The sequence below is a fragment of the Thermobia domestica genome, chromosome 5, assembly GCF_964235325.1.
Source record: "Thermobia domestica chromosome 5, izTheDome1.hap1.1, whole genome shotgun sequence".
NCBI classification, from domain to species: domain Eukaryota; kingdom Metazoa; phylum Arthropoda; class Insecta; order Zygentoma; family Lepismatidae; genus Thermobia; species Thermobia domestica.
The window spans coordinates 191,521,668-191,537,506 of record NC_137458.1 but is presented as its reverse complement, the minus strand read 5'-3'; the positions used below and the strand labels follow the sequence as shown (position 1 = coordinate 191,537,506).

At 35.7% G+C, this 15,839-nt stretch overlaps 1 protein-coding gene across 2 annotated transcripts in view; it reads left to right on the top strand.

Annotated features, from left to right (window-relative positions):
• Positions 1 to 15,839, top strand: part of LOC145684748 (uncharacterized) — a 1,464,901-nt gene that overhangs the window by 1,102,682 nt on the left and 346,380 nt on the right. For both annotated transcript variants that reach the window (XM_081757122.1, XM_081757121.1), the window contains one exon: positions 13,416 to 13,471. In XM_081757122.1, the coding sequence (XP_081613248.1) occupies positions 13,416 to 13,471 (56 nt within the window). The remainder of the gene's footprint in view (positions 1 to 13,415; positions 13,472 to 15,839) is intronic.

Below are 15,839 nucleotides of genomic sequence, written 5' to 3'. Positions count from 1 at the left end.
TGTTCCGATGGTAACGTTTCTTTTTGGTATACAATATAAGCTAATAGTCTTGGGTTTCCAATAAATTGTTGTGGAATGTTCGAAGATGCTAAAAGGGTACAAAGCAGTCTTGGGAAGTAACGTAACACAAGTAACGCGTTACTTTTTAAGTAACTTTTCCTAGTAACGGGTTACATTTTTCCAAAGTAACTGTAACGGTAACGCGTTTCTAATTTTTAAGTAACGTACCTGGTTTGCGTTACTTTTTTCGCGTTACATTTCGGATGAGTAACTACAATATATGTATATTTTTCGGAAATAAATGTTTCTTTCCTGTAAGTGAATTTCTCAGAATAGAACTATGGAACATGAACTACGTATGTCAGTGACCGGTAATCAGTCACCGACACACAAAGAAACAGATAAGATCGTAGCGTCGCATGAGACCCAGAGGAACGTAATTCTATTTTCGTAGGTTTACAGGCGAGAGGACAAAACATTATTTTCTTAGAAAGATATGGTTTTAATAAGGTGATAATTGAGTTGCATTACAACAGATGATCGACAAGGAGAACAGAAGGTGTTAGGTTCCATTTACAGCAAATGGGGCTTACAAAATTATGTCCAAACATGAAGAAAACGAAAACCACAGTTTTGGAATTACGTTCCTCTGGTTCTCATGCGACGATAGTACCACTTTCTGTTTTTGGAAGATGAGACAGCCTCAAGGAAATCACGTGTACTGATTGCAAGCACCTGGAAGATTTTGTCGTAGATTTTGACAGCTCCAAATCAATACATTCAGTGAGTGCACTACGAGTGCAATGGTACAGATAGTCTATTTTACTAATTCATCATTCTCTATGTTAGATACTTGTACAGAGTACTCGAAACTACACGCCGGATTTGGCTCAACTCGACTCGAAACTCGACCCGAATTCGAGTCGAGTTGGAGGAAATCTTCGAGCCCAGTTCTCGGGTCGAGCTCAAAGATGTCTGTTTCTAGTCGAAACAGTTTCAGAGAAAACACGCTCAAACTCGCTCGTGCCCCTCCCTACGAGTAACGCAGTATGGCATTTTAGTCAATGTTGCATTAGATGAAAATGTTCATATAGCTGCCAAGTAAAAATTTGTCCTTGCATTTACATAAACCGATTAAGAACGTGCAATAATAATAATAATAATAATAATAATAATAATAATAATAATAATAATAATAATAATAATAATAATAATAATAATAGCAGTAGTAATAGTAGTACGAAAAATTGAATAATAAAACTTTTTCACATATTCAAAGTTTCGAACCTAAAAGTAACGCGTTAGTAACGCGTTACTTTCGAAGTAAAGTAACAGTTACTTTTTGGGGGCAAGTAACGCGTAACATTTTAAGAGAAAGCAAAGTAACTTGTAACGCGTTACTTTTTTACAAGTAACTTACGCAACACTGGTGCAGAGCGTTTCCCAGCCTGGAGGCTTTGTAGAAATGCTCGGCCGAGACACATCATAAATTAAGTCTACAATATTGGATTCTTGTAGTGGATTACCATTGATGTACGCCGCTGCTTTGTGATCCCATTTGATTCGATATCTTCCGTAAGGTTACTGCTCCCTCCCCCTTCTCGGAGTACTTCGCCTTTTTGCCACCAGATGCTCACTTTTTCATTTAGCAATCACTGCTGGCACCTCTACTGGGAAGAACTGAAAGATCGTAGCGCTCAGTTTGAATGTATCCAGGATATCTACACTTGAAGTAGGCAGGGAGAGGAATCCAATAGTTTTTACATGTCGTGTGGTTCAGCCGCAGGGCAAAACCTCAACCATTGACGGGTAACATAAATCTTTTCTTTTGGCAGGTAGGAATAGAGTTTTTGTACGAAAAACGGGAATTAGGTGGCAGAGAAGGTCATTCGCATCGCGTTGAAAAATTTTCTTTCGTCCGTTTATCACATACTCTTTTTTTCGATTATTACCAGAATATGAGATTTTAAAATAACCTAAATGGTTCTTTGTATACAGAAAACAAACAAACAATACTATTTATGCTTATGTTCTTAAATGTTCGCGATTTACTTAACTGGTAATGGACTGTCTTCTAACAATGGAAACTTCCAATACTTGTTTTTAGTTTTTATTGTAGCTTACTAATCGCTGGTTTTAAACTAACACTTAAAATAAACCACAAAGTACATATAATAACTGCACTGTGTTCATTGCACTTAAATAACAAACTTAACTTTAAATTTATGGAAGAAATGTTCGTGCCTCGTGCCTTACGCACCGTCTCTCTTCAACACTTTCCATCTTGAATAACAAATGAAATCTAAATTTCGTAGAAACAATGTTTCCAGTTCTTAAAAAATATTACTACATAATATAAGACTGAACATTCCGCCCGCCAAAAAAAGGGCTAGTGACCTTTTTTTAAAAAAAGGAAAAGAAAACAAACTTTACATAACAAATAAAATAGACTAAAACAGGTAATAAATATACTTGAAAATGAATGACATTACGATTCATCATTATTTGGTAAAACACAAAGCCCTCTAATTGAGCGTTTATATAAACCAATGGAAGTTTTAACAGTAGCCACTCGAACCAAACCGTCAGGTCCAGAATGCACTTCAGTGATGACTCCCAATTTCCACGATAGAGGAGGTAGCTTATCTTCTCTGAGAACCACCAATTGACCTGGCTGTATGTTGGCACAGCTTCTCTTCCACTTATTTCTTCCTTGTAATTGTGACAAATATTTCATATACCATCTTCTCCAAAACTGTTGGAATTGTTGTTGGATTCTTTGCCAAGTCATGTTCTGCTAGTGCTGTCAATGGTTGACCAATAAGAAAATGACCCGGAGTTAATGCTACTGGATCATTAGGATCATTGGATAATGCTATAAGAGGTCTCGAATTTAAGCAAGCTTCTATTTGTGTGATTAATGTTGTTAATTCTTCAAACGTGAGATATGACATTCCCATGACTCTTCTTAAGTGGTATTTAAAGGACTTAACTGCAGCCTCCCAAAGGCCATCGAAGTTGGGCGAATATGGCGGAATAAAATGCCATTGGATTCCTTTAGTAGTTGCAAAATTCTTAATCCTTTCTTGATGGTCAGCTGTATGCAACAACTTTGCGACTTCTTGAAGTTCCTTGTTGGCACCAATGAACGTAGTTCCATTGTCGCTATAGATATGCTTGCATTTACCTCGACGAGATATGAATCTTCTCAAAGCAGCTAAAAATGCCTGACTAGTAAGATCACTCACAACTTCGAGACGGATAGCCTTTGTTGCTAAACACACAAACACCGCAATTTAGCACTTCACCTTTGTTCTTGACTTTCTGGTACCAGTTTTGATGTAAATAGGACCGGCAAAGTCAATTCCAAAATTTGTGAAAGGTCTTGTTAGTTCTACTCTATGTTTTGGTAGTTGTCCCATTAATTGTTCTGGTCCAGACGCCTTTAATCTTTGACATGTAATACACCTTCTAATAACTTTCTTGATGGCATTTTTACCATTAGGTATCCAATACCTTTGCCTTAGTGATGCTAGCATTAACTGACATCCAGAATGTAGCAATCGCCTGTGTTCATGTTCTATAATTAGTCTTGTTAGGTGATGATCTGGTGGTAGAATAATTTGATGTTTAGCATCAAATTCAAGTTCAGACATCTTTAATCTTCCACCAACTCTTAGTAATTGTTGATCACATATGAAAGGATTGAGAGACAAGAGTTTGCTCTTATTGCTAACTCTTCCACTTTCTTTAAGATCAGATATTTCCTTAGCATAAACTGAGTTTTGAACTTCTCGTATTAGTCTGATTAAAACTTCTTCAATTTCTTCCAAAGTAAGAGCGTATACATTTCTTCTTGATGCTTCTACTTTAGCATTCTTGGAAAACCGCATACAATAAGCAAAGACTCTCTGAAGTTTGTTGAAAGTAGAGAATCTTTCTATTATACTATTATCTTGAGTTGTCACTAAATAAATTGATTTTAATTTCTTCTGTTCAGGAATCTCTCTGAGTGGGTCAGGCTCCGTCTTAGGCCAATTAAGTGAAGAACACTGTAACCATTGAGGACCGTTCCACCACAAATTATTATGTTTAACCTGTCAGGACTTGTTCTCCTTGATATAATATCTGCAGGATTTTCACTTGAAGCGACGTGTCTCCATTCTCCTCCCACTTCTTGTACCTCAGCAACTCGATTGCCAACAAATGTTTTCCATCTATTTGGACTTGCTCTTAGCCATGCTAAGACCACCATGGAATCTGTCCACATATATACCTGGGATATTCGTTGTTTTAATGCCTTAGTTACCTTCTAGACAAGTTTTGATGACAACACTGCTGCACATAACTCTAAGCGAGGCAGGGAAATCTTCTTTATGGGCGCCACTTTAGACTTAGCACATAATAGCTTCGAAGTAACTTGACCATCCTTGTTGACGGATCTTAAATACACACATGTCCCATAAGCCTTTTCTGAAGCGTCTGAGAAAGCCTGAACTTGAATGTCAATCAAGGTACCTGACTGAAGAACCATTCTATCTACACTGATAGCTGATAATGAAGGAATGAATTCAAGTACTGTCTTGCATCTTTGCTGTAGTTCTTTAGGAAGTGTTTCATCCCACTCCAATCCTGCTTGCCACAGATCTTGAAGAATTATCTTACATACGATTGTTATTGGACTAACAATTCCCAACGGATCAAATATTGAAGCAATAATACCCAACATCTTGCGTTTTGTTAAATTATTATTCGACCTTTGATTTAGAGTGAATACATTCATCACTTGAAGTTGATCAGTTGCTGGATGCCAAAGTAATCCTAATGTTTTGACTTGACCCTTATCGTCTAAGCGTAATGGAAGTTGTGTTTCTCTCAATTCTTTAGAGATGGATTCCAATAATTCAGTACTGTTGGAGCACCACTTTCTTAGCAAAAAAACACCCTTTTGTAGCATTTGTATTAATTCGTCCTTTATCTTTAAAGCTTCCTCCAAACTTTCAACCCTTGAAATACAATCGTCAATATAGAAGTCATTCTTGAGAACTTGTGCTGTCTTCGGATATTCACAAGCTTCTTCTGCACTTAATTGCTGGAGACAGCGAGTAGCAAGGAAAGGCACTGCGGCTGTTCCGTATGTGACAGTCTTTAACCCTGCACGTACACACTTATTTTCTTACACACAAAGTACACACTGGGGTTTGTAGGACCCCAATCGTATTTCTCTAAATTATAGAGTTTCTTTTTATTTAATGAACTCATACATTTTTACACAATATCTATCAACAATGCTCCAACATTTTACTGAAAATAGTAATTCTAATGCCATTCTTGTAATTACTATATTATTATTAAAAAATTAGGGAAATTTATAAAATAATTCTTCCTTTAAAATACATACTGGGGTCTGTGGGACCCCAACAGCGGTAAATGTTATGACCTTTCTGACAATTATGAAACTAAACTTTGTGATACTTTGTTGTAAGTAGTATACGTAAACAGAACATTTTAGACACAACTAGAGTTTCGAAACTGTTTCCAAATCCATTTTATCAAACTTTAAAAAAAAAATCATTCACTTAAAGTACACACTGAGTATGCTGGACCCCAATCAACGCAAGAGCGAAAATAACGTCTATTTCCAACAATGAGTCTCACTAAACTGGCTAGACTGCTATTATTCCGCATAGACACTGTTGCAAACTTAATTTACATTGATGGCTCAAACTGCAAAAATAAATAGAATTGTTATAGTATTAAAATGAATGTGCCTTGGTGTCCCACCGACCCCAGTGTGTACGTGCAGGGTTAATTCATATATCTTAATGGTTTCTTCTTCTGATCTTCTCCACAAGATCTTCTGGAATTTACAGTCACGCTCATCAATCAAAATCTGTCGATACATCTTCTCCATATCTGCAGTAAAAGCTATAGTGTAGGTGCGAAATCTTAATATAATTGACTGCAAATCGTCTTGCACAGTTGGACCAACTTCGAGAACATCGTTCAGTGAAATACCACTAGTTGAGCATGCGGATGCATCAAATACTACTCTAGTCTTCGTAGTAGTACTAGCTTCCTTAATAACTGGATGATTGAGGCAAGTAATATCCTTGAGTAATATTGGAGCTGCCTTCCACTTGCTTCATATGTTCCAAAGCGTCATACTCTTCAAGGATTGCCACATAATCTGTGCGTAACTTGGGGCATCTATTTAACCCTTTCTCTAGTTGTTGTAAACGCTGAACAGCTGTCTTATAAGAATCACCTAACTGGATCACTTCTTGTTTGAATGGCAATCTCACTATAAAACGTCCTGTTGAATGTCTTCTAGTGTTTGCGATAAAATGTTCTTCGCACTCTCTTTCTTCTTTGGATAGAGGAGTTTCTTGAATATCTTCTATTTTCCAAAACTTCTGCAGCTGATGGCTTAAATCATCGTTGTTGTGCAAAAAGAATGTTCGATGTTCTGGCGTGAATTTGTTGTGCTTTGGCATTTGATATTGTCTTGAAACTATCCATCCTAACTCTGTATTTTGGAGAACTGGAAATGCTCCTGGACGCACCTGTTGTCCTACTTTAAGTAGACTAAAGAAAATTCCAGCACCTAACAACAAATCAATCTTACCAGACTTGTTGAAATTAGGATCCGCTAACTGTAAATTCGGTGGAAAGTTCCATTCTTTAATGTCAATATCAGCATCAGGTAAATTTCCCGCTATTTTGAGCAATACAAAACACTCAACATCTACACTAAAATCACTTACAGCAGAGAATACTTGTAACTTACTTCCGTATTTAACATTGCAACTTACATTATTAATACCTTGTACAGGAACATTGATAGGAAATTTCTTTAATTTTAACCTTTGAATGAGAGATTCTGTTGCAAAATGAGATTGGGAACAACTATCAAGCAAAGCCCTAACCATATGTAATTTACCATTGCAATCTTTAACTTGAACAACTGCAGTTGAAAGTAAAACACGCACATTACTTTTAGGCTTCACAGAGCAATAAGTACTAGCATTAACAACTTCCTGCCCTTGAGACATTGACTTTTCCCCTACAGGTTCCGTAACAGAATCATTTTCTACACTTGCAGCATGATTAGGCTGTGATTTCTTAAAATCACTATGCAATAACGTGTGATGCTTCAGATTATATATTTTGCATGCACTTAGCGAACAATCTTTCGCTACATGGTAGACAACTTTCAAACAATTAAAACAAAGTTTGTTCAGTTTCGCAAATCTTAATCTTTTGGATACACTTAATTTCTGAAACTCATTACACTTGTGTAACACATGACTTTGTTGACAAAACGAACACAAAACATTAGTACTCACGTAAGATTGTCTAGCATTTTTTACATTCTTAACAACATTAGATTTACCGAGATGCAACTTTGATTGCGTAGACTTTACCAATTCCAAGGCCTGGCATTTATTTTCTAAAAAGACATGAAGTTCTTCTAAACTAGCAAACTATTCCCTATTTGTTTGATTTTCGAAGTCTTTACGTGTTTGTTCATCTAGCTTTTCCAAAACTAGGTGCGATAACAATATATCCTCCAGAGGAGTATCTAACTGTAACGCCTTAAGTGCATTTACGTTACTTATAGTTTGATTTAATAATGTCCTTAAGTCCACCACTGAATCTTTACTGACAGTCGGTAATGGAAACAATGCCTTTACATGAGCAGTTGCTATTACCTTTGGATTATTATACCTTTTGCATATCATTTTGCAAGAGTATCGTAGTAAGTAGCTTCAAACAACTCTCTATCCTAAATGTATTCATTATTTTCGTCCTTTAATTCAAGCTGTTTTGCACTTCATCATATTCTTTGAATATATTGGGTAAATTTGCACACCTAACTTTAATTTCCATTACATCACCGTCTGCTCCAAATTGTTCAACAAATGTTTTCATTCTTGTAAGGGAAGCTTTAGCTAGGCCTCTTGCCTTTATAAGAGAATTTGTATTTGAATCCATTGCTTGTGATATTTCTACCTGAAGTCCTTATAACAACAGACCTTTACACAAGTAAAAAGAAACAAAAAATATACTTAGCTACGTGACTGCTATATGTCCCCTTTGTTTTTCTTCAGATTGAAATGCACAGCTGAATGCGTAGGCGCTTACGTGATAAGTCCACTAGGTCAATTTTGCGTCTGTTTCTTAACACTCACTGTCTTTACACACACATAGTCAATATGAATGTTTGAATGATTCACTTATTATTTTTTTCTTGGCACAACACTTCCTCCATCCGGCCCGGAGGACCAAAAAAACTGTTTATGCTTATGTTCTTAAATGTTCGCGATTTACTTAACTGGTAATGGACTGTCTTCTAACAATGGAAACTTCCAATACTTGTTTTTAGTTTTTATTGTACCTTACTAATCGCTGGTTTTAAACTAACACTTAAAATAAACCACAAAGTACATATAATAACTGCACTGTGTTCATTGCACTGAAATAACAAACAACTTTAGGTTTATGGAAGAAATGTTCGTGCCTCGTGCCTTATGCACCGTCTCTCTTCAACACTTTCCATCTTGAATAACAAATGAAATCTAAATTTCGTAGAAACAGTGTTTCCAGTTCTTAAAAAATATTACTACATAATATAAAACTTAACAAATACTAATATTTTCATACATATCAGTATTATATGATTTTTTTAAGTGTATGAGGCATGAAAAATGGACAGAATGAATTTTGACATTTCTATTTGTCGCTATACTTCCGAGTAGAGAGAATGCTCTGGCGCAACTAAAGGGCCTGCAGGCCCAGAACAGAAAGAGGACCATTTCAGTTTCGAAGTTAAACTTTATAATGTTAGGATATTAAAAATTATGTGATGTTCAACTATATCTCATTTTTACCAGTGAAGACGTTAACACCTGAACGATTATTTTGTAAATTAAATCCCAACAAAACTTATACTGACCAGCGAAACCATTATGACAAATCGCTACTTTCTGAACAAAATCATTGGGCTGAAATAAGAGCTACGAGGCATAACACAACGGGCGCCAAACATGACAAGAATCTCACTTGATTAGTCAGTGTGGTACTTGTGCCTTGAATTGGGAAGGACGACGATATATCAGGGTGACTTAATGGCTGGGAGCATCATTTCGGAAACAGCGTTACTTCTCGAGTTTTCGCAATCTGCCGTGCTTAGTGTATTTCAAAGGTGGGAAAAGGACAGTGAAACCAGCATCGAACCAAACAACAAAATGTGGGGCGACCACACCTCATAAAAAATGTTGGATGTCGTAGACTCTCTAGGTTTTAGAAAGAGCCACTTCAGATAATACATCATCTATTTGTCTTTAACTGTACAAATCTTTCAAAAATTGTAGATCTTGTAATGGTGCATGGGATGTTTGATCACATTTAACCCAACTGTGAACATATAGTCGGATCAGAAAGTGTATACTCTCCGAAGACCCGTTTCTATTTGCTTCGTTAAACGAAATTGTTGTCGAAAGAGAAATATTTTAAATAGTAGCTTGCATTTTCCATCCAACTTACATGGTGAATTGCTCCAGGCAAACCTGAGAGAAAACCTGTAGTGAAGTTGCACAGAAGTACAAGAAACAATTTCAGAGTGCATCAAGTGCGTTAGTTCTGGATTGGAACGGAAAACTACTGCTGATTTTGACTGACAGAGAGACTGCCGGCAAGTTATCAATAATTATTACAGGAGATGGTCATGAGAGGTTAAGTGGTGTTCCCATTTTGTCATCATCAAGAGAAGAACATACTGATTCCATTATAGTACATTCGCTTGAAGAATGGAACTTCGTAAAGTTCGTGCAGGCAGTTTATTGTGACACTACTCCTTGCAATATGGATCTTGTCAACGGTGCTTAAATTCTGCTAGAGCAGTAGCTCCAAAATAACCCTACAGGGAATTTTTAGAACTGACCATCATACTCTTGGGTGGCATACCTCCTTGAGGTGTTTTCTTTCGTTTGCCTGGAGCAATTCACCATGTAAGTTGGATGGAAAATGCAAGCTACTATTTAAAATATTTCTCTTTCGACAACAATTTCGTTTAACGAAGCAAATAGAAACGGGTCTTCGGAGAGTATACACTTTCTGATCCGACTATATGTTCACATTTGGGTTAAATGTGATCAAACATCCCATGCACCATTACAAGATCTACAATTTTTGAAAGATTTGTACAGTTAAAGACAAATAGATGATGTATTATCTGAAGTGGCTCTTTCTAAATTTTCACGCCGACTCTGGTACTTGACGGAGGAACACGTAGCATTGAGTTTTTTTTATGATGGCGTTACCATAATGGCAAAGCAAAAAATCGTTGAAAGAATTAAAACTATAAGGGGAAACCGTGAAGCAGCAAAGAGGCTTGACGTAAGAGATTATACCATAAAAATTCTTGTGAAAAGAGAAATCAGTGATTTTGTTACAACAAACAAATTGTCCTCGAGAGATTTAAAATACCCAAAGGGTTTCTTGAGTGTGATCCGAGTTCATGGCCAAATAACAATGACTATCTTCAAGGAAAGACAATAGTTTAATTCATCCACGTAAAAAACGGTGTGCAGAAAGGGGAGTGTAACAAATAGAAGATTACAACTTTCTTGCGAAAAATGAGGAGCACAAACAGTTTGTTTTGCAGATAATAAAGGCCCACAGACAATCTTTTCCCATATGCGACAAAATGAACTATGTAGCAAATAAGATTCATAACTTACCAAAAAGGTACTAGATAAATAAGGGATATTTCAATTTCTTCCAAGTTATAATTTTTCTTTTTCCTTATAATGATCTAAGAATCATCTTGATGGAAAAAAAACTTATTTGTAGTTCAAAGCGAAACAAGCAGTTTGTTTCAGTTTACGTAAAATACTTCCAAAATTCTTACATATGTGTTCCATAACTGCAATAAAATAACATTACATGAAGTATTTTGTTTTTCACACGTAATAACTCTTACATAAATATAGGTAACTTGAAAATAATACCAGATTTGTGCATCTGGTAAAATGCTACCTCAAAAAGATATGTCACATGACCCTCTTCCTATTTAAAAGTTTTGACCTGAATTCAAGATGGCGGACTTCAAGACGGCCACCATGATAATGTATACAAGATTAGGTTGCTCTCTTCCTCGAGTTCCATTATCCAAGATATCTTTTCATTCCCTTGAGCCGTTTCTAAATTGTGAGAGTTTATTCCAGCTTTTACTTTTACTATTCATTCCCATACAGTATGTATTGTAAACGCATTCAAAATTTTAGGTCGTTTGGGGCACCATTTAAAATTATTCAATGGATCTAATTTTTCTCCTGGCTTAATTTGGTTCCATATGGAACCATTTTAGGGGGTGAGTCCAAAGAAATTTCTAAATTTATTTTTCCCATATAAATTTGGACCACCATATACTGCATACATACATACACACAGACACCCCCCCCCCACGCACACACACACACACACACACACATATATATATATATATATATATATATATATATATATATACATATATATATATACATATATATATATATATATATATATATATATATATATATATATATATATATATATATATATATATATATATATATATACATTCTGTTCACTTAAATTCTTTTAACATCCATATTCGTAAAAAAGGGGAAATGGGACTTTCAGCTGATGCTGTACGTGGCATTAGCAGATCACTAATAAGTTTTCAGTGAAACAGTTATTATTGTTAATCTGAGAACGTTTGCATTTTACTTCGTACAAAATTTTCTGTAACTTCAGAGTACGAGTACTAATATACTTCTGGTTACTCCTACGAAGTATAGAATAATTGCTTAGTATGACGTAAAAGTAGGACGATACTCTTAAAACTGGTCTGGAATCCACCCTCAATTGTTCTCTTAATAACAACTCTTGGATACAAGCTTCTTTACCAGTCAAAAATGGAGGTCTTGGAATCCGTCGCGCCACAGATATGGCTATTCCGTCTTTTTTAGCGTCTTTCTACGGTGCAAGGCAAATAGTTAGTTCTCTTCTTCAATGGGATAACGACGAAATCACCAATCCAGATGTGATGGACTGCATAGCTAAATGGACAAATTTTGTTGGGTTAGACCCTCCGGCTCTCGAAAATCGTAACATCAGTCGGCTTGGGACGAGCCCATCGTTAATTGCCAAGCAGCTTCTTTATTGCAGACTACAAATAACATTGAAGATAAGGCCAGACCTTTGGCGGTCATGTCTCCAGAAAACGGAGCATGGCTTCAAGCTCTATCATCACCACCTCTGGGCCTACATCTATCCAATGAGAGTTTCCAAGTATCATTTGCACTACGGTTGGGAGCAGATATATGTGAACTACATCACTGCCCCATTTGTAACACCTTTGTAGATAAAAAAGGATTACACGGTTTGTCGTGCAAAAGCAGCGCAGGCAGACACCCACGTTATTCAAGTGTAAATGATATAATATTAAGAGCATTAATATCAGCAGGAGTCCCAGCAGTGAGGGAACCGACTGGATGTAGCCGATCTGACGGAAAAAGACCCGATGGTATGACATTAGTGAATTGGAAGAAAGGAAAGGCATTGATTTGGGACTTCACATGTTCAGACACCTATGCCCCCTCCAACCTACAATATGCCTCAGTACAAGCTGGACTCGTAGCTGCTCGAAGAGCGAAAGAAAAAAGGAATAAATATAGCAATCTACTCGACAACTATTGCTTTGTCGCAATAGCAATTGAATCTAGCGGTTCTTGGGAAGAAGGAGGCCTCAAATTTATAAAAGAAATCGGCCACTGTCTATCAATTAAATCAGGAGATAATCGAGCAAAAAGTTTCCTGATTCAACGCATAAGCATAGCCATTCAACGTGGGAACGTGTCGGCTGTAATGGGAACGTTACCCACTAGTAAAGAGCTAGAAGAAGTCTTTCTTCTGTAATTGCGGAGAAGGGAGGTTAGGAGCAAAAACAGACATCATTGGTGCATCAATTTATGTAGCAACCGAGCAAGGAGTATGGAGAGACAGCTCACAGTCCATAGGTTTATATGAAAAATTACAGCATGAATGCTGCACCATACATCAAGACAGTGACATAACATGACAGGTTGGAGCCTTTGAAAGCAGAAGATTTAGTACTACCTGCCGAACATTATGGGAACAAAGTACCGAAGAATAGATATTTACTGTTTCATTTTAAATTTTCATTATAACAATGTATATTGATTTATGAAAAAATTGCTTAGTATTATATGTGTATTAACTAATTCATCCTACATATAAGCTATCAGTAGATTGAACTGTATTAATTTAAACATGCAATTTTATAAATTGTTACTTTAAGTTAATAAAATGCTTAGTTCATGAAAACTATTTCTAAATTGCAGTCCTGAGAAGATTGGGAAAGAACAGCAGGGAGAAGTTGTGCTTCAGGAAGTCTCTGGTGAGTTGAATTAAAAGACTTCCCCGGAAACGTACGCAGGGAGTATGTTTGAGGTAGTGATGGACAGTGCGAATATTCCCGGTGGGAAGGAAAATAAGAAATGCGAATATTCCTGGTCTTTTCCCCTGGCATATAAATTCCCGGGAAGGAATTTATTTCCATTTCTTTACTTTATCTTCCAAATTATAAGAACCATATGACTAATTACTTTATTTTTATTTATTATGATTTGCTTCTAGGTTTTAAATAATTTGAAGGTTAAAAAAGTTAAAATTCCTTAACTGTACTTTATATAACTAATAATATGACTTTTTAAGTTTCATTTCAATTTGCACTATAAAGTAGCAAAACAACTAATTTACAAATGATTAAAAGGAACCAGTTTGTAAAGTAATGCAGAATTTCTGTAGAAATAGAAGTGAAGTAGCATCAATATACCCCGAACCACCGTTAATAATAGACTTCGGTCTTTCTCCTGTCTCTGACTCGAATTTCTCAAGAGGTACTCGGACTTCTCTTATATGTGAATTAACGCATGACATTTCGACAAATAGGTAGGAAGAAAGGTCGTAAGGTCGTGTGGCAATGTTACATTCAATATTATAAAGATAAGTCAGTATCTTGCAAATATTGTCAACATAAAAATGTATGCGCAAATGTTGATAAAATGCTGAGACATGTGTCTTCCGGTAGTTACCCAAACTAATTTGTTTATATCATTTAAAAATGCGATATGTCCATAATATCAGTAGTAGAATCTAGTTTAGAAAATCCACTTACATATAAATTTAAACTGTATAGCGGTGTAAAAGTATGTGGACTTACTATACCATTTTTCCCACCTATTTACTTGCATAGAACATAACTCTCTAAATATAATAAAATATTAATAAAATAACATAATATAGTTCAGAATAGACATTTTAAAGAGTCCCCTGGAAATAATAGTAATAATACGTTGTGATAAAGAAACAAATTTAACTTAGAAATCATAATATCCTAATAGAATGCATTTTTTGTGATTGCATATAAATTCCCGAAATATTCCCATTTTGGGAATTTTCCCGGGAATATTCCCGAAAAATATTTTCCCGGGAATTTATCCATCACTAGTTTCAAGCTCCAAGATGCCACGCTCAAATCTCGAGTTTTCTGTAAATTTAGTCTAATTTCAGTGATTGGTTTAGAATTTTTAATATAATTTATCTCATATTGAGTTTGGATCCTTTCTGATACAAATTTTGCGAACATACTTGACTTTTCCGTACAGTTACTTTGAAGAATGAAATAAAAGTACATTGCAGAAGTATTTGTGATTATGTCGCCTTATTCCTTTAGTGAGCCATGCGGTATGTACTGTTTCGTAAGTTATAGAAAATTTATGGAAATTGGAAAAGTTCTTTTTTTTTTTTTTTTTTTTTGTCTGCAAAATTTCTCATCTTAACTGAGAATAGCTTACTTTAATGCTGTTCATTATGAAATTCTGGGTTCGATTCGCGTCCTTCTTACATAAATAATACTCATATGTGAAGGGTTTGATCAAATTCTTCCCATCCTCCTACCACATAAAATTGAATCGAAACGTTGTCGGTATGAGAATCATTTAACATTAAAGTCATGCGTAAAGAAAATGAACATAGCGTTCGTGGAAGTAGACACTAGTTCGATTCCTAGTTTGGTACTGATATTTCTCGGTTCAAAGTATTATAGGTATAACAGGCAAAACCACAAATGAAATTTGTAATTCCAAGTGTTCGATGTACTAGCGACACGAAAGGAGATCTCAACCACTGCTTCATTCATCACAGTTGACTATAGTCCCGTTACGTAGTTGGGACACTTACCATGATGTGCATTCATTTCTGATAACAATATGATCGCAAGTGGCGTAGCGAGGCTGACTGAATCTGCTAGGGACCTCCCCCTAGTGCAGAGACATTAAAAGTACATTTCAGTAAGGATTTTAGCCGATATTCGGCATCACTTGGGAAAGAAATTTTGTATTTCATGTCCCAATGTAATTAACATAATTTCGTTGCGTGACCAAGTTTTGAATTGAAACAAAAAATTTTCAAGTAAATTCAGTTTGAAACACTGATATATACTCTTGAGTGTAAAGTTATTAAAATGTGCTTAGTGTTGGCAACACTGCACTTTCAAATATCAGTTTATATTAGAGTAGTAAAGAATGGTAAAAGGGAGGTTTGCAACACTGTTGGACATAAAATTATATAATTTTCTTAACGAGTATTATTACCTTATAACTAGAACCCTTAATTAACCTAAGATAAATATACCTTAGAATCCTCCTTAGAATCATTAATTAAACTAGCACATATACAACCTTAGCACGTATGTATCGTGGCGG